A 19,882-nucleotide genomic window follows, 5' to 3' on the forward strand; every position below is an offset into this window, starting at 1 on the left:
CATATGTATGCATCTGTATTTACAATAATTCATACTGTATTGTATGTGCATTACACAATATATATATTAACAATAATTCATATTAGTCTGTAACTTAAAGCTATCGTCTACAGTTCATATACACATTCTTCGTAAAGTTTACTCATTCCCATTCACCGAATAAAAGAAAACAAAACATCAAAAGTCTCGACCGAAATTCCATAATAACTTCATCTACTACTGTCTTTCTGCTAAACGTGTTCAATAGAGAGAGAGAGAGAGGAAATCAATCTCGAGGATTTCAAGCAGACGATTTAGCATCAATGAACGTACTGCAAGAGAAGTCCATCTCCGCTGGCATCTTCTCCATTTTCACATCAAACCGATCTTGAACAGAATTCATAACAGTGGCTTCTGGCTGACCGGAGACAAATGTAACAGCCAATCCCTTCGTCCCAAATCGACCAGCTCGACCCACCTAGAAAAAAATAACAGTTTTATCCTCACTTCCACAGATGTACTTGGGGAAACAGCGAAGTCCGATATCATAAAAAACACATACTCTGTGGAGATAAGTGTCCGAATCCTCTGGTGTGTCGTAATTAATGACTAGGTTAACTTTGTCAATGTCCATTCCTCGACCAAATAAATCAGTAGCCACGAGTATTCTCTTTTGGAAGTCTTTGAACTGCCGGTACCTCGTCAATCTTTCCAAAAAGAAAAAAGAAAAAAAGACAGTTTCACAACTTTTCATTTTCTATGAATTGAACTAATACGGTTGAATCATTATCCAAATACTATTATTTCATCATGAGATATTGCACGTTTAAACTCACCTCTCAGTTTGTTCCATCGCTCTGTGGATCGTTAACACTGGGAAATTCTGATCCATCAGAACACCCGCCAACGCCTGACAGCGACCAACTGTTTTCACAAAGATAATGACCTATCAAGGAAAATAAGGAATATGTGTATCATAATACATTGTGAAAATCCAATTAAAGAGGCCGCAGGCAACGATCACTTAAGTCAGTATTTTTCATACTGGCTTAGAAAAGGTGAAGATAACGAACATTGATCAATCTCAAAAGTCCTTTAAAGAATACAAAATGAAGAGTAGCGCAAACACGGACCCCTGGATATAACAGAAGTGGGATCAGGTGCCTAGGAGGAGTAAACATCCCCTGTCGACCGGTCACACCCGCCGTGAGCCGTATATCTTGATCAGGTAAACGGAATAATCCGTAGTCAAAATCAGTGTGTAAAGAACGGCCGAACAATTGGTATGAAACACGTCAGACAGCATTTGACCCAATGGCAGGTTGTAATGCAGTGGTTAGAAACATCCATTTTGTATAAAGTGTGTACTTCCGGTGCACGCAATACATTCGAGGTGCCTTTGAAGACCCGATAAGTTGCGATTGTAAGCTAATTCGAGCTAAAGTGCAAGAAAATATTTGACAATACCTGATTAAAATCAAGCTGATCTAACAGATCGCAGAGTTTCCTCGATTTCTCCTTCTCTTCCACTGTAAGATAATATTGTTGTAGTCCATGGAGCGTCAGCTTAGACTCGTCCTCTATCGTAACTTCAATGGGCTGAAACAGCGATCATCCATTATCAGCTTTTCAAAGTTTATATAGTGAATTGCATCTGGATATGAAAACTACGATGTCAGTTTTATTCCCCACAAGCATTATTAGTGTCCACGAAAGCTCCTTTTCCATAAATTGTCATCAAAGGGCTTAAATCTAGGTCTTTCATTAGTAGAAACAAGAATTTTCGGGTATATGGCACTTGCATCACGAGAGAAAAATTCATCTCCAAATAAAATGTCATCGATGATTTCCACATGAATGCCACAATCCAACTTTTTGTTTACGGGAATCATTTCCGACTACTTAAATAAAGTAGCGAGTTTCAAAGGAAAATCCACCACACTGCCAGAGAGCGCCTTCTCCAATATCATGTCATCAAAGGGCTTCTGAACTGGCATAAAAATCACTTGTATCTATGTCGTTTCAAAAGAGACAATTCATCTCAAAATAAAATGTCATCGATGACTTCTCAAATGAAAAATAGATACAAGTATATCTTTCTCTATGTAGTGTCTCCTTAAATGAAACAAATGGGGAGTAGTACATGTCAGGAATCTTCATAACCAGATTTTGTCCAAATCACAGTCCAGTTTGTATAACAAAATTATCAAATGGTGGCAAGAATCATCCTAGTATATTTACATCGTTCATAAATCGCCTGCATATATTCCTCGTGTCTTGGTTGAGTGTTGCGCTGAACATCAGAACTTGTTTATCACGAGGTGATTTCAAGAAAATGGTCTGCACATCTTCTCTCATACCTGCAAATATCCACATGCATTTTTTTCAATTGGTACATATTACGACAAAAAAGATGCACGATTGAAAATCCGATTCTAAGCCGAAATGCAACATGTAAGTCTACCATTTTCCTTGAGGATTTGGTCACATTCGTCAACAATGAAATAGCGGAGGCTGCTTAGATTGAGTTTTTGTTTCTGCACCAGAGCCAGCAGTCGACCCGGGGTTCCCACTACAATGTTAGGGTGGTTTCTTGACAGCAGCTCCTCGTCCTTCTTGATTGGTAGTCCACCAAAAAACATGGCGACTCTCATTTCCGGCATGTATTTTGAAAAGGCCCGGTACTCATCTGCGATCTGGTTTGCAAGTTCCCTTGTGTGTGCAATGGCTAACACCATGACCTGTTAGATGGATTAAAAAGGATTTCTATCCTATCTAAATATTCCTATACGGATATAGTGTAAGTTCTGAATAGATCCTACTGCTCTTTGAGACTTACGCTATCACAAGGCTGTTGAATTTGTTGGAGTGTCGAGAGAACAAAAATAGCTGTCTTTCCCATTCCTGATTTGGCTTGACACAGGACATCCATTGATAGCACGGCTTGTGGTAAACATTCATGTTGCACTGCAAAATAGTAAATATTCAAGCATTCTACATTTTAAAAAAACCACAACACAGCACACTTCGTTCCCGGTGAGTCGAACTCTTCGGATGTGTGGTAATCTCCTGGTCAATGGATTTTGGGTCATCAATTACATTCACAAGATCAGTATCCAAGGCTAATGTTCTTTTGAGGAGAGATGAAGAGAAATTACCAATAGTCCTTTTTTGCATGTCACAATTTAACTCTTCATTCACGAACAATAACAATGAACTTATATTATCCTACTTCTTTGTGGAAATCTTCATTGAATTCTTAGGGTTAAGGACTATACGTGTTGTTATCCGAAACATCTCCGCTCATACACAATGCATGAATGTCCTGTTAGCATCCATAAAACTGCACCACCATATAGTCTCATTCGGTACCACTCGGAGTTTTACCTTGCGAAGGATGTTCGTAACCTCTATCTTTGATGGCTCGCAGGAGCTCTGGCTTTAGGAGAAAATCTCGAAATCCAGAACTATGAATTGACGAGTAACTGCCACGCAGTTTCTCAGCTGGATCAACGCTATCCAAATGCGCGTTCACATCCTCCTCATAATCCGGTATAAATTCTTCTGTAGCCATATTAGTCTAATCTGAAACATCGGACGAACGAGTCAGTTAATTATTTATATAGTGGACAAATGCACAAAATATCTCTCAAGAAAAAAAAATGTTTTTTTGATAATCATTTAAAAGGATTTGTATATATTTTTTAAAAGGCCCATAGGCCACATCGCTCACCTGAGCAGCAGTTCCTAGAAATAAACAAGGTTGAGCAAAACTATCATTATATAAGCATATTGGTTCAGAAAAAACTTCTCCAAGTTTGGTTGAAATTGGCCCTGTGGTTCTGGAGAATGTGAAAAGTTTAACGACGACAACAACCAACGGACAAATTTTGATCAGAAAAGCTCACTTGGCTCAGGTGAGCTAAAACAAATCAAACAGTGTATATAATTATGTAGTAGATTCTATCAAAGAATATATCATTCAAGAAGAAACAATGAATTATTATTTGTTGAACAACCCTTTTTACACGTAAAATCCTTGTCATTGTATATATCTTGCAATAAGTTTCCCGTCACGGTTAATTTAGTTCATTAATATGAAACTGACTAGTCTACATAGTTTCCTGGCTTACACGTTCGTAGATGTTGATAGAAGTATTTTCCTGTAGTAAAAAAAATATTTTTAAGCAACCCAGTGTTTAGTTTTTCCGATTGAGAAAATAATGTATTATTTTTGTAGAACTAAATTATGAGCACGATCATTGCAGAGAATTATTACATGCATGTCTTACCTTTGCGAATCGTTCTGCTGATGCAATATTCGAGCTAAAGGTATATATATATATACGGGAGGTATTGCACAACAGACAGAAATGGGTGGAAAACACATGGGGTAAAAATAGATATTTTCATCATATGCGCACGATCGACTATTTCCGTATACTCTCGGAAAATCGCGGAAAGTATCTACACCGGAAATTGCTATGTTGTTGAGCACATGACACAAAATATGGCCGAAGAAGTAAACATGCCTCAAAATCATCAAAATGGATTTGGGGAAACTCCTGGTGAGGAAAGGCAGGAAGAGGAGATAGAGGAGGAAATTCCGATAGAGGAAGAGGAAAATGTAGAGGAGCTTGTAGAAAATGCCAGCAACGGTAACGATCTGTGTTCTCACTTGACATGATAATTATGATACAATGTACGTTACATAAATATACAGTACAGTACTGGTCATGCAGTATTCGCTCTGTTATATAAAATTAACTAATGGTTGTTAGTGTGGAGAAGTCTTGTTGTTGGCACAAAACTTGCGATGGACGACCAGGTACATGTACCTACAATTTCATGAAACATGCATGCAGTTCAGGTGCAATCTGTTGTTCACTTCTACAGTTGTTCCATGCTCTTTCTAATCACATGACACATTCAGTAGCTGATTCAGGGTTTTGTTTTAACCCTCCACCTCCGAAAACAAAGTCCCGGTGGAGATGGGATCCCAGATAGTACAACCCTTCTAGGATCTTGGATTAAGCAATTAGAGGTTTACTGGTTCGCAGTAATTTACCGTTTGGCATATAACAGTTATATATGTATATTGTAAAGCTATAAATTTTTGACTCTCAAAGTGGTTTAAACATATATTGACTTTTGAGTAAGGTTAGGATCTAGTTACATTACATGAGGTTGGTAAATACATCAAAAACCGAGTTGAAGTCACACAAATAGTGCAATTTTTGAAGTACATACATGTAGCCACCTGTCCCCAGTATTCCATGTAAAAGGTAGGCCTAATAGGGAGGTTCATGTCTGCTGTCAGAGTCTACGCACCCCTCCCTAGTAAGCTATATGGCACAAACTCAATGAGAGAGAAGATACAGCTAGACTAATCATTCCTTTAAATCTGTCTCTACATTCACTATGTACACTATCGTTCAAATGATCAGTCTACAGAATGAGAGTTTCTGAAAATTTAAATGTTCTGAAAATTTAAATGTTGAATTTAAACGGTTTGAAACACTTTGAATTTTTTGTTGTGTAAGTAGATTCGCTAATGATATTGTCGATTTCGAAGTCTGTAAACTGAATTGAGATTTTAGTTTGATTGGACAAAACAGAATAAAGTAATATATTATATGTTCATAAGATGACAATGGTAGCACCAGCCCCCTAGATCACCTTGTACAACAACTTATGGTATATTTGTTTCCCTCTTATTCTACAGGGATGGAAATACACCCAGGGTCTCTATAGGTGTAGTTGTCTGTGTATGGTATTAGCCTTCTTAATAGCTATTGCATGGATGCCAATTTTTCCCCAGCAAGCAATACTTCATGCATGATTATCAGACTCAGAAATTTTAAATCTCAGAAACTTGGCTATATTAAGGTCACTATAAATATTGTATGGTTTACTTGTACATGATTAATTGGGTGTTGACAGTGTTGTTCCCATTGCCAGTCTTGTAATCTAACAGGGGCTGAGAATTGGGTGCTGTCTCTGAATCTAGGCTTTGACATGGAACCTTGCTATCACAAATACTAGTACTCTGAATCTAAAGACTTTATGACATCGCCATTGAAGGTTTGTATGTTCAAAAGCAGTACTGCAGCTTGTTATAAATCCCTGCAAATGAAGTTAGGGTATCATTTTCACATTATCAGGGGTTTACACTGGGGAGGTGGGAGGGGGTGTGGAATCACCTTGTCCTGTCTGTCCAAAGGCATGTTTTTGTAGATTTTTCTTATGCCCCTAAATTTTGTGGAATGTTGTACATGTTGTATATGTATACCATATAAACCTTTGCACTTGGTATTTACAGATTGATTTGTTGAGTTTTGATGAAGATGTGTCATAATTTTCTGATTTGTAAAACTTTTAGTTCATAACCTCCTATCTTTGAGTTCTGTATATTTGAAATGGGGAAAAATTATATGCTCATTCTTAACTCTAGGTTTTATTTTATTACATGTGGCATTGCGGCACCCTGACCCAGGGTAAGTTATAAGGTCAAGGTCATAGGAATTCCATTTCTTTTCTGACATGTTGCTTCTGAATGCACAGAGCCTTTTGAAATCCATAATTCATGGTGATGGCTATTTATGTGAATCACTTTTGAATTTGTTAGAATGCTGAAGATGGAAAATTGTGAATATATAGTTAATCCTTTTGAGTGTAGAATGTTGATTTAAGGGTAATCGATCCTTGTGTGATGTCATAGGTTTTACAAAAATCTTTATCAAATTAAACTTTGTACATGATAGAAATATATCTTCAGAGAAATTTTATTCACTGCATGAAATAAAAAATTTAGTAAACTATTGATATTGAAAAAGTGTATATTTTCTCTAGATAATCAATTCTTTATAATTAAAAAAAATGTTGTCAAGGGTAATAACTCCTATGCTGGTATTTCTTCTACAGCATGTCTATTATGCATGAATTCCCTAATATCCACAAATAATTTATACATATTTATGAATTAACAGTTTTTTTTAAACTGTTGACATTTAAAATTTGTCATTTCAACAAGTTTTTATCTATTTTAATTATTCTGTACAACGAAAATGTGTGATTTTCTGATGTTAATATATACTTCTGTTTTTTAGCTCACCTGAGCCGAAGGCTCAAGTGAGCTTTTCTGATCACATTTTGTCCGGCGTCCGTCTGTCTGTCTGTCCGTCTGTCTGTAAACTTTTCACATTTTCAACTTCTTCTCATGAACCACTGGGCCAATTTCAACCAAACATGGCCAAAAGCATCCTTGGGTGAAGGGCTTTCAAGTTTGTTCAAATGAAGGGCCATGTCCCTTTCAAAGGGGAGATAATCACAAAAATGCAAAAATAGGGTGGGGTCATTTAAAAATCTTCTTCTCAAGAACCACTGGGTCAGAAGAGCTGAAATTTACCTGAAAGCTTCCTGACATATTGCAAATTCAAGTTTGTTCAAACCATGGCCCCCGGTGGTAGGATGGGGACACAAGGGGGGGGGGGGTCAAAGTTTTACATACAAATATATAGGGAAAAACTTTAAAAATCTTCTTCTCAAGAACCACTAAGCCAGAAAAGCTGAGATTTACATGAAAGCTTCCTGACATAATGCAGATTCAAGTTTGTTCAAATCATGGGCCCTGGGGGTTGGATGGGGCCACAATAGGGGATCAAAGTTTTACATACAAATATATAGGAAAAATCTTTAAAAATCTTCTTCTCAAGAACCAGAGCCAGAAAAGCTGATTTTTACATGAAAACTTTCTGACATAGTGCAGATTCAAGTTTGTTCAAATCATGGCCCCCGGGGGGTAGAATGGGGCCACAAGTGGGGGGGGGGGGTCAAAGTTTTACATACAAATATAGGAAAAAGCTTTTAAAATCTACTTCTCAAGAACCATTGGGCCAAAGAAGTTGACATTTACATGAAAGCTTTCTGACATAGTGTAGATTCAAGTTTGCAAAGGGTAGTTTGGGCCATAATAGGGACTGTTAGGTTTTACATGCAAATATATATGGAAAGTCTTCAGATATGGGCCAAGGTGACTCAGGTGAGCGATGTGGCCCATGGGCCTCTTGTTTATGTCTGACATCTTTCAAAATGTGGCAACATACACATTTTCTTTGGTTATTGTTTAAATTTAACTATATTGAATAGGAATTAATACAGTTTTTGCACTTTTAACCATTAATATTGATAAGTCACATGAGGATCGATCCACCTTAAGATGGTGACCACAGAGTTGTACTTTGTCTCTAACATTAGCATTGTCTTACAAAATTATCATTGAGAGACCAATATTAACCATGTGTGAGACCAATATTAACTATGTGTGAGACCAATATTAACCATGTGAGAGACCAATATTAACCATGTGAGAGACCAATATTAACCATGTGTGAGACCAATATTAACCATGTGTGAGACCAATATTAACCATGTGAGAGACCAATATTAACCATGTGAGAGACCAATATTAACCATGTGTGAGACCAATATTAACCATGTGAGAGACCAATATTAACCATGTGTGAGACCCAATATTAATCATGTGAGAGACCCAATATTAGCCATGTGAGAGACCAATATTAGCCATGTGAGAGACCAATATTAACCATGTGTGAGACAATATTAGCCATGTGTGAGACCAATATTAAGTATGTGTGAGACCAATATTAACCATGTGAGAGACAATATTAACCATGTGAGAGACCAATATTAACCATGTGAGATGGCTATGTGAGATTTTTATGTCCCCATAATCAGAGATTTGGGGGCATATATCATTGGTCTGTCTGTCTTTTTGTCCACTGAAACTTTAACCTTGGCTATAACTTTTGAATTGATGGTGATAGGGCTCTCATATTTCACATATGTTGGTTGGTTGGTTGTATATTGTTTAACATCCCTCTCGAGAATCTCTCACTCATATGGAGACATCACCATTGCCGGTGAAGGACTACAAAATTTAGGCCTATGCTCAGCACTTACAGTCTTTGAGCAGGGAGGGATCTTTATCGTGCCACACCTCACACTGTATTTTCCTTTTGACAAGACTTTTCTCTAGGTAGCAAAATCTTTTACCTCATGACCTTAGGGTTTGGCCAAAGATTGGGGTTTGGCATACTTTTGAAAAACCTTACACTTGGCCATAACTTTTAAAATGGTTAGTGCTAGAGCTTTCATATTTACATGTGTATTCCTTTTGACAAGACCTTTCTTTGAGTACCAAAGTTTTTGACCTCTTGACCTTTGATTTTGAAAAATGTTACCACCTTTGCTGCTATAATGGGCATCAGTGTTTCACAAACACATCTTGTTTTGTCTTTAAGTGCAATTGATAATTTTGAATTTTCTTAGAACTACTGAATTATTACACTTAGACTATAACTAAACTGTGGATAAAATGTGTGAAAAATATAGTCTTGTGTGGGATAGACCGTGGATCTTGTCCTCTCGGTGGAATTTCGCTGTATGGGGGATTCCCACACTCAAGATATACTGAATGATTCTGTTCGTCTTATTGGTACACTCAGTGAATAAATCAATTTACTCTTAGCAATGTTTTGTCAGTGGTATACAATTTATGCTGTTTCAATGTACTATAATTCCCAATAAAAGCTCTGAAATAACAACTTTATTTACAAAATATAAGGAATAATAAATGATACATCATGAGGGTCTCCTCTGACTCTTACCCCCGCTCCTATATTGACACCACACTATAGATGCGGGGGGGGGGGGGGGGTAAGAGTCGGAGGAATCTCGGATTAAGGGAGATGTAAACAAAGGAAGCATGGGACATTTGTGCAATTGTAATAATTTTCAAAATACGAGGTGAAACGAATTTAGAGTAGTGTATCATGTAATCTGACGAGACATCAATAATGTTTAACTCTTAAGGAAATCTGTGGATGCTAAATTTTGGCAATGTAAGACCCGAGATTGCGATGAAAATAAAAGGAACAATCTCAAACAAGAATCAGAAGGGAAATGCTGGAGGCGTTTCGCAGAGGTAGGATATCAGTTTTTCGTTTGCGGAGCATTATGGGAGGGCCAGAAAATTATTTTCAACCCCTTGTCACATGGCCAAATAAACCAATCGGATTAATTCTGTAATAAAATCTTATACAAGGACGTACGTACTGCCCGGAGTGATGTAAAATACAACAGTAATATTTATATTCCAGCATGATTTGGCTAGGAAAATCTAAATTATTCGTATTTTATACTTAATGAATACATGCTGTATTAGTCTATTTTCACAACAACGAAACTTTTTAATTATTTAGCACATATTAAGGGGTGCATTGGCGTATCCAGAGGATCTTCAAAGGGTGTTGCTGCCTAAGATAGTATGCTTAAAAGTTCCCAGAATTGTACAAACGTGATGGGGAAAGCAACCCCTCCCTTGCAACTGAAAAATGGGCGTGGTCACAAAAAATTTCTTGGAGGTCCACGCGTAGTGAGACTGAAATTAGGCACGACTTTAAATTCTTTATCAATCAATAAGGTGTAACTAGAGAATGTTTGTAGGTAAAGTAGCTACAGCCGCTGCTTCTATTGTTCGCATTAACTTTTCCCTTGTTCACGGTGAATATACCCCCTTTGTGTGCATAGCATGTGATCGCAAATACAGACATGGCGCAGTTCTTGTAGTGAATCGGGTTAACGTTGTCTATTTTGTATTGTGGTCTGTATTTCTTTCTTTTCCGATCGATGCCCTTTGGCTTTCTTCGTGATTCATGACATTTTTATAACAACACCAGTAAGTTCATATCTACTGAATAAGTGAGTGTCTGGATCGTCGGCTGAAACAGCTGCAACGACTTATCTCGGAGTGTGCATCACGTTTGTATTCTGTGGAGGATATGACAACTGGCACATACATGCCATGTAAAAATGAGTCCCTTTGACGCATCTGACGGTAAAAATGGGGGCTTCATTTACTGCACTTCCACCTTTTTGAAATTATCTTGTATAAGCGAAATAGATATCCATTTCCACGTTATCCAGATTTCTTGATGTATCCATGCATATAAATGGTTTCAAGCCATCACTAATGGAATGATAGATAAATGCAAGAGTTGAATAACAGTTGACCAATGCAGACCGTTGTGTTATAGGATTTATGTGGTTTTTTTCCATATATTTCTTATTGTTAGCTGTACATCATTACAAAATTATGAACAGCAGGTAAAAAAAAAATGATCCCAGTAGCTATCAAATGCCTGTACACACACACACACACACACACACACACAACACCCTCTCCTCTCCTACCGAAATAAAATCGTCGTCGATAGCAGGGGGAATGGTGCTGTATCTCCTTTTTAGTGTTTATAGCAAATGTAGAACAAATTTTCTTTACATCTTAACGTCTCCATGACAAATTGAGAGCGAATATAATGATGACGAATGCCTCTACCACTACTGCGGGATTCCTGACACCTGGTTCAGATGTTAAAGGGACTGGTTCACGATTTTTGATAAAAATATTTTTCATTTTTGATGTTAAACATTAGAAATATAACTCATTTAATGTTGACAGCCAAAATTTTGACCTTCTGAATGCAAGAATGAAAGCAATATTTTAGCCTTAAATATGTGTTATGTAAACAAAGACTCGAGTCTTTTTATGTTAACAAACAAACAAGTGAAATATTGATCTTGTAATATAATGCATCTTAATTTTGCATAGTCACAAATTTTAACTTTTAAATGACACATTTCACCTCAAAAATGCTTGAAATATGAAAGATATAATAATACTTTGATCGATATCCATTTCTTTTGAAAATTTCGTAAACAATAGCATACCGCAATCTTTGTTTACAAAACAAATAACAAACTCTCTAAAATGAGCTTCTGTGATGATGTATAACCTTAATTTTCATGTGAAATCTTTCAAACACATTAGACAGTAAATTTTGTTCGTTAAAAGTGAAAAACAAAATTTTGGGTAAAATCGTGAATCAGTCCCTTTAAAGTCAGCAGTCTACTAGAAAGTAGCCCCTAGTCCACGGTTTGCGGCTGTCAGTAATCTACTAGAAAGTACCCCCTAGTCCAAAGTAATGAGGCTGTCAGTAGTCTAGCACGAAGTAGTCCCTAGTCCATAGCTGTGCGGCTGTCAGTAGTCTACCAGGAAGTAGTCCCTAGTCCACAGCTGTGCGGCTGTCTGTAGTCTACTAGAAAGTAGTCCCTAGTCCACAACTGTGTGGCTGTCAGTAGTCTAGCACGAAGTAGTCCCTAGTCCACAGCTGTGCGGTTGTCAATAGTCTACCACGAAGTAATCCCTAGTCCACAGCAGTGTGGCTGTCAGTCCGTTACTAATGAAAAGACATTTCGTGCATGTCGTGGCCATCATCGAGGGGAAGATCTAGTCTAAAATACTGTGGTCGGGGAAAATGATCGGATTTCTCTGTTAGGACCCTTTAAACTTGCCCTAACAAATACCGTGGATCACATACAAATTAAGTTGACATCAACAGCATAGGCTATGTATGAGCCAGGTAAACCGAGGATAATGAATTATGCACTATACACTGTCTATGCATCGCTGGAATGCACATGCATGTATATGGTGATGCACGTTTCGCCCGATGGTCACATTTAACGAGCACTATACTGCGTAGGAATACATTTCATCGTCCCATAAACTGTTTCATCGGTTGTGTGTCAGAAATACTGACATGATCTTATTTGACCTTATATTTGATTAATGTGCAATTGTTTTTGGTGTATGGTTCAATTTATCTTTTTCAGAGTATCAAGATTTAAGCAACACACTAGACCAGATCGATAGATGGATGACGGATATAGAAACACAGAACGATTCCCTTGTGTCTAAGCTTCGTGATCTCCTGGAGTCAAATCGACAAATACGTGCTGAACTTCAGCAGGAAAACTCCGAGAAAAAGACTAGCTGACACAAAAAGAAATTGGACAATAATTTATAACATTACAGAGGAATATTTTGGGACCATGCATATTCCGCTTTGCGTATGTATCAATGTGTAGTCATTGCAAAACAGATCACCTGTTGTCACTGTAAATAGACCACGTGTGGTAATTACAAACATACCACGTGTAGTCATTGTAAACAGATCACGTGTAGTTATTGTAAACAGATCACGTGTAGTCATTGTAAACAGATATTTTAAAGTCATTGTAAATAAAACATTAAGTCATTGTAAACAGATCACGTGTAGACATTGTAAACAGATCACGTGTAGTCATTGTAAACAGACCACGTGTTGTCATTGTAAACAGATCATGTGTAGACATTGTAAACATACCACGTGTAGTCATTGTAAATATACCAGGAGATAGTCATTGTAAACAGAGAATTTAAAGTCATTGTAAATAAAACATTAAGTCATTGTAAACAGATAATATGTAGTCATTATAAATAGACCACGTGTAGTCATTGTCAATATATTAGGTGTTATTGTAAAAGATCATTTGAAGTCATTGTAAATAAAACATGTAGTTGTTTTAAACAGATCATTCATAGTTGACTCTCATGATTCAAAATTCGCGAGTCCGTATTCCAGAGATATTATGAAATGTGCAGGCAAGGATTTTTAGCTCCCGATCCAAACCAAATCTAGTTGCTTGTTATACTAATATCGTTCAATCATTAGGCGGTGTGCACAGTTTAATAGTTCTGTCATTAGGCGGTGTGCACAGTTTAATAGTTCAATCATTAGGCGGTGTGCACAGTTTAATAGTTCAATCATTAGGCGGTGTGCACAGTTTAATAGTTCTGTCATTAGGCGGTGTGCACAGTTTAATAGTTCTGTCATTAGGTGGGTTACGTCACTAACAGTTTGTTGGAATATATTTTATGATCATTATGTGCAGATAAGATTACCTACTGAGAATTTCTCCATTGGATTTGTTATAATTTACGCAAAAATGTTTGTTAATAATGTTTATTTCATGCAGGGTTGTTCAATGGTTAATTTGTACTTCGTAACTTTGCCTAGTCAAACATTTTCCACAAATGCTGTCATTCTGTTATTGCAGGAATAATAATTTCATACTTAAGAATTTTTGAGTCCTGAATTTGCAGCTGTAATTTGTTTTACTAGTGACGTCGTTAATAAATATAAAGGTTTCCATGTGTTAGTCTGTTTCCGGGATCATGGGACCATGCTAGATCTTGAAGACACAAAGGTTACTGAATGCATGGACTGGACCCACAACCTTTAACACTGACATTAAACATCTATTTCTAAAGTCATCAGAAGCTATTGGACATTGCCAAATCCGCCAGTATTATCGGATGTGCGAAGGTCATACGCTTGGTGGTTATCTTTCAGACAAGGTGACATGCAAACCCTTCAAAACTCGCTGGACTTCGTCACGCTGGCATCATGGAATTTAAAACACGATGATACAGAAATAATTGCACTATACATGTATTGACACATCACACGTTTACAACTCATTTTATAGGTTCCACCCAAGAAAACTGACATGACTTTTAAAGACAAAAAATATTCAGTCAGCATGTCGTGCGTTGTTTGTTTTTCTTGGTTGTTGGTGTGGGGTTTTTTTTTTTGGGGGGGGGGGTATATTTCTGTCTTGTGGATTACATCTACCAAATGGCTCAAGTCTGTTGCAAGTGCAATTACCGGTAGTGAAGCAGAACAATGCCGAGAAATGGAAAAGTGTTTTTAAACACTTCAAAGGAAAATAATGCGTGAATCTTTTTCATTAATCATCATCAATAAATCATGGTATTTTCATGGAGCAGTAATTGATTATATTGAAGTAATTATATACAACTTAAAATTAGCTGTCATGTCATCACACCATGGATGTTCCTTCATGTAGAAAAAAATCAAATCGAGTTCAAGTATTACTTCTGTCTTAGAGCGTTGAGAGAACACTGTTATATTTCCTTGGAACTTTAGCATAGTTTTACATAATTTTCATCAGAAGAATCTTAAATAGAGATGATTGATATGGTTTTGTATTTATGAAATAAAAACAAATTAGAACATGTATAAAAAATCAAACCAGTTTGACTTGGGCGAAACTTCAAATAAAAAGGAAACAACATCTGTACTATTTTTGAAAAAGTCTAACTACTTAGTCGTGATATAACACGGTCTGTGTTAAATGTTCCTTTCATGTGCCAAGATTGGGTGGGCATTGAATACCATCGGTGTTTAATGTTCCTTTCATGTGCCAAGATTGGGTGGGCATTGAATACCATCGGTGTTTAATGTTCATTTCATGTGCCAAATTAGGTGAGCATTGAAGTCTACGTTATCTCGAGCCTCTTCTCCACAGAGGTGACAGACAAATGGGCGTGCTGGGTCCACGTGCAGGGTCTTGTGGACAAGAAACATGGAGTAATTCCTGAAAAGGATACCACAGCTCTTACACTCGTGAATCTGCTTCAACGATTCAAGCTGAGATAGCAGAGAATTGGTGTATATGCCGGGGTCCGTCTGTACCTGCTTTGAGTCTTTAGAAACAACAGTAAACTGACCACTGTAATCCTGGTTGCTCGTGTGGTCAGATTCAACAGATGCACGGTGGGATTTGTGGCTTAGGTTAGAGGCAGTGGACAATTCTGGATCGGAACTTGCACTTGCCGGTGAGAATGCCGCTCTCTCGCCGTCTAATTGTTCCTGCTTGACGACGATACCGTTTTCTGTTGCGTGAAGAAGAGAGGTGGGATACACGCCTTCATTGGCGCCGTTGTAACTAGCTGAATGGAAACCACTATCGTGAGATCCTGATAGAGCGCTGCTGGGTCTCTCGTATTCTTTCCCCAACATTCCAATATCTACCTCAGATGTCATGGAACGATCGAGGCCGGAGCTTGCCGTATTGGAGCTTTTGGAACTCTCCGACATCTGGTCGTCATAACCGTGATCCGGCTCTGCATCCATACTCCGACAAACCCCGTGTATATCGCTATTAGCCACATGCGTTGCTAATGCATTGGAGTTCATGAATGTTGCTCCACATTTGTTACATTTGTTTTCGCTAGATTTCTCGTGACATCGCTCGTGCATGTTCCGTCGTCGACTGTTTGGAAAACTGAGGTTGCAGTATCGACATTTGTAGGGTTTGTTTCCAGTATGGGATTTTACGTGCATACGCAGGTCATTAGCAGTGGAGTATGCAGCAGAACATACTAGACATTGGAATGGTTTTTGGCCATTGTGAAACAGTAAATGTTTCTTTAAAACGGCCTCAAATCCAAAAGAACGTCCGCATATTTTGCATCTATACGGCTTTGCTCCATCATGAGTCTTCATGTGTTGACGAAAATCTTGCATGTCATCAAACATTTTGCCGCAGTGACTGCATTCCATGGGGACACTTTCCTCAGCTCTGAGGTGTATCTTCTCGTGCTTTTTGCAACTGCCATTGCTGTTGAATTTTTTCCCACAAATGCTACAGGCAAACGGCTTCTCTCCAGTGTGTATCCTCTCGTGTTCTCTCCGATAGTATATTCTATGGACAAAGTAAAAAAAAAATGTGCATTCCATTTTAATTTAACCAAGTTATACAGGTGGAAAAAAAACTTTTGCATTTATAGGCTATCGTTTGAAGACCAATGATTTCAAAACGCAAGAAAAAATTACCATTATAAAATTTGGTGAATCATTGTACTCCTTGGTGATTTATATTAGTTGATTACGTAAAACAAATTGTCAAACACGTATCAAAAATTGACGCTGCGGGGCTAAGCCCAGTTCAAGGTCTTGCCAGTGTCACCCAATGCTTAATTTAGCATTGCACTGAATAGTGTTCAATAATGTTTATTATTTTGTTCTCTAATTCACTTCCAATATTCATATTTATGATTAAGTAGTAATTTGGGAATGGATTTTACGACTTTTTGTAAATGCACATTTTGAACGCCAATGGTGGACTTTCAAATAAAGATACAAAGACTATCTTTACAAGTACTGCTTGTTGTGGTCTTACTCCTGCGGTAAATTGGATAGTGCTTAATGAAATTTTATATCAAACATACGATTCTTGACTGTGCTTTGACGTTATCTATATACACCAAACATTATCAAAATGCGTCATCGGTTTTCTACCCGTTAAAACCTTGTTACCTAGTGAAAACTTTGCCACAGTAACGACACTGCAGGGGATTGTCGAGAGGCGAATCAGCCCGCAAGGCGCTGCTATCGTCCAGGTCATTTGTTTCTTGGTCCATGACGAATGAAACCGACTGAAAAATAATTTTTCTAAAAATCTTAAGAAACGTATTTAATTTGCTGGTTCTGTTTCATGTAGTATTTTTCTCAAGGTGTGTGCAGTAAAATTTATGCAAGCAATGTTGCAACAACACAAAGAATAAAACGCCTTCCAGTATACATGCGCATTAAATCAGTTCGCCCCATTTCCGTGCATGAAAGTACAACAGAACAAAACATTATTCTACTTCAGATCGACAGAGCGATTACTGAAGTTCACAGACGCCTGTCATGTCAAAAGGATTTCCTGCGAAGAGACGTTATAGCTAGCATTACATTCTCCACGTGCTGATCAATGGCTGACGAGAATCGTCTGCTCGCCAGTTAGAATAGTGGTTAGAAATATCCCCAGATACAGTATACAGACAACACTAGTTGTTTGAAGATGCATGCTTGAATAATACACAGAAAGTAATTATGAAAATATTGAGAAATTGACAAATGTGCAATATATTTTGACTACTATTAAACATAAAAAGAAACTTACCGATAACGATCCTTTCTACTCTGCGCGGCGTTCTTGCCTGGATGTAGTTCTCCAGCAGACGATAGCTAGATATGACGTGGCGTGCTCTGTACTTCAGACCAGATGCATAATGAAGTATCGGGAAGGATTGAGAGATCGCTAGCTGGCCACAGAGCTCTGTGAAAACCTCTAGGAGCAACACAAAACCGGGTCAATGAAACTAAATTTCGCAAGCCAGATGGTCTGTCGTCTGTAAAGAAAACGACTTATTTAACTAGCGATAGAATAAGGTCGCTAGCGAAATCTTTCTCGATTTGTCAAAAAGCTGTTCAGGAAAGATAGATTACATAAGAATGTAGACGTACTATCTGTTGCAGCTATACAAATTAGAACATCCTCGGTGTAAGGTGTTATGCGGATCTAGTTGATAAAATTAATTGAAATGGAACCGGATGTACTTGTACTGATTTCGAGTAGCCAGCTTTCTAACAATACTACAGAGCCAAGTAGGAACAGAATGTTGAGAAGTTCTCTCTGTTTTGTCTCTATCGTTGTCTACCTTTACCTCCATATTTGAAGGTCTTCTCTTCCGTATTTTGGTAGAAAATTACATGCATAAAAGAATATATTGTACCTTATTTTCGTAATGTTACGTCATTTATATCAAAGAACAATTTCGAAAAATTGGTGGCAACATCAATTTTTTTTTTTTACAACGTTTGATCGAAAACAGCTGAGCAATGATCTGTGAAACCCGCCTCTGTGCAGATAAAAATAGATTCCAGGCTTCTTTTTGACTGCTTCCCAAGGCAGTGGTAATCGCATCACATATAACGTTCTGCTAAACGATCTCTGCGTAGACATTCGCTGAATCGATAAAATGTCAACATTCAACGAACTCGAGGAAGGCAAAAACAAAGAGCATTGGCGAAAGGATTTTGAACAACGTTTTGAATTGATTTGGCTCTGTAGAACTCGGAGATCACAGAAACCACGGATGTTGTACGGTATTTTTATTAAAAAGATATTAAGGTGCACTCTCCGATTTGCTCCCCAGTCATGGATTCGGGTCTACTTGTTTGTAATTGACACTTTCTGTTAACGGGGAAGAATGGTTGCTTTTACACACATGAACACTTGACAATCGATTCCTTGCAGAGTTTTGACCTAGTGTTCATTATTTTGAGGTAGAAAGAAGCAACACTTGGTGTTTTTAGAAGTATGTTTTCAATCATCTTGGATTAATTAGTTTTCTTTTATTTCTCGTTCATAATTACAATGATTCTACAACATGAAAAGGTGAAGATAACAAACAGTGATCAATCTCATAGGATGAATTAAAAAAATTATGACCTCTCTATAATCAACATTAATTAAAAAAAAAAAAGAAAAAAGAAAAACAGGCGTCTACATATTGAAAAACGTGACGATTTTCAAAATGTAGACGCCCTGTATTTTCAAGGCCTTTGTAGTTTAGTTTTTAGTGCTTGTTTGTTTCTTCTTGTTACATTTATATCTATGTAAATATTTTATCGTCCTGGAGAAGGGCCAGGTCATCCCGTAAATTTGACAATTGAATGTTGTTTATTGTTGGTCATTTTAGTGCTTTTCATATACTTGGACCTTGTATCTACATAATGTTGAGAGAGAGAGAGAGAGAGAGAGAGAGAGAGAGAGAGAGAGATATATATATATATATATTTAATTAATTTGATCGATATCTTTGATGATTGTAAAGAAAAAGAAAGAAAACAACTGTCTTCATTCAAACAGGTTGTATTTACAAGGTGTTTGCTATGTAACAATTGTAACAGGGAAATCGCGGTTTCGATCCCTGATGGTCACGTCAACGTTTAAAACATTAAATGGCTGTTGTGGCCGCCGCCAAACGTCCCGTGTTGCGGTGGGCGTTGGCACGATACATAGAACTTTCATTGTGTGAGTAAAAATACTGGAATAGGACGTAAACTGTATACTCTTAAGTGGACTGCTGTGATCGGTTTATGTTGTGACCAAAGCTATTTATAAATTACTGTGTGTGTGCGTATCAGCATGTATGTATGTATGGCATTTACAAACGTTTCAGATTTTCAATTCGTTCAATGAAAGGTCACACCATTCCAATAGGTGAAACATAAATCTGTCCCACTGCCATTGTACCAGACCTGTCGACGTGACAACTTCCTTACTGCAGAGTAGATAT

At 37.5% G+C, this 19,882-nt stretch overlaps 3 protein-coding genes across 5 annotated transcripts in view; 1 reads left to right on the forward strand and 2 right to left on the reverse strand.

Moving 5' to 3' along the window:
• Positions 1-4,303, reverse strand: part of LOC125682062 (ATP-dependent RNA helicase DDX39A-like) — a 4,408-nt gene extending 105 nt beyond the window's left edge. Inside the window, exons 1-9 of one of the 3 annotated variants that reach the window (XM_056155760.1) lie at positions 4,272-4,302; positions 4,113-4,142; positions 2,819-3,564; positions 2,444-2,720; positions 2,221-2,339; positions 1,447-1,578; positions 816-925; positions 542-686; positions 1-457 (exon numbers count right to left, since the gene is read on the reverse strand). The exon at positions 1-457 is cut by the window's left edge and continues 105 nt beyond it. In XM_056155760.1, coding sequence (XP_056011735.1) covers positions 281-457; positions 542-686; positions 816-925; positions 1,447-1,578; positions 2,221-2,339; positions 2,444-2,720; positions 2,819-2,911 — 1,053 coding nt within the window. In that variant the 5' untranslated portion in view covers positions 2,912-3,564; positions 4,113-4,142; positions 4,272-4,302 and the 3' untranslated portion in view covers positions 1-280. Of the gene's footprint in view, positions 458-541; positions 687-815; positions 926-1,446; positions 1,579-2,220; positions 2,340-2,443; positions 2,721-2,818; positions 4,143-4,271 lie in introns of all 3 variants that reach the window. The other 2 variants (XM_048922447.2, XM_048922446.2) reach the window with 2 other exon arrangements.
• A 146-nt stretch (positions 4,304-4,449) lies between these two features.
• On the forward strand, positions 4,450-14,093 carry LOC125682063 (UPF0184 protein-like). The gene is made up of 2 exons (XM_048922449.2): positions 4,450-4,637; positions 12,736-14,093. Exons 1-2 carry the CDS (start codon positions 4,478-4,480, stop codon positions 12,897-12,899), a joined length of 324 nt encoding a protein of 107 aa, XP_048778406.1. The 5' UTR covers positions 4,450-4,477; the 3' UTR covers positions 12,900-14,093.
• Positions 14,094-14,380: 287 nt separating this feature from the next.
• LOC125682061 (zinc finger protein 345-like) lies at positions 14,381-17,967 on the reverse strand. Its single transcript, XM_048922445.2, has 3 exons — positions 17,701-17,967; positions 17,070-17,188; positions 14,381-16,455 (listed from the first exon to the last, which is right to left on the reverse strand). Exons 2-3 carry the CDS (start codon positions 17,171-17,173, stop codon positions 15,213-15,215), a joined length of 1,347 nt encoding a protein of 448 aa, XP_048778402.1. The 5' UTR covers positions 17,174-17,188; positions 17,701-17,967; the 3' UTR covers positions 14,381-15,212.
• Positions 17,968-19,882: the final 1,915 nt, after the last annotated feature.

This window comes from Ostrea edulis, chromosome 2 (genome assembly GCF_947568905.1).
Source record: "Ostrea edulis chromosome 2, xbOstEdul1.1, whole genome shotgun sequence".
Classification (NCBI taxonomy): domain Eukaryota; kingdom Metazoa; phylum Mollusca; class Bivalvia; order Ostreida; family Ostreidae; genus Ostrea; species Ostrea edulis.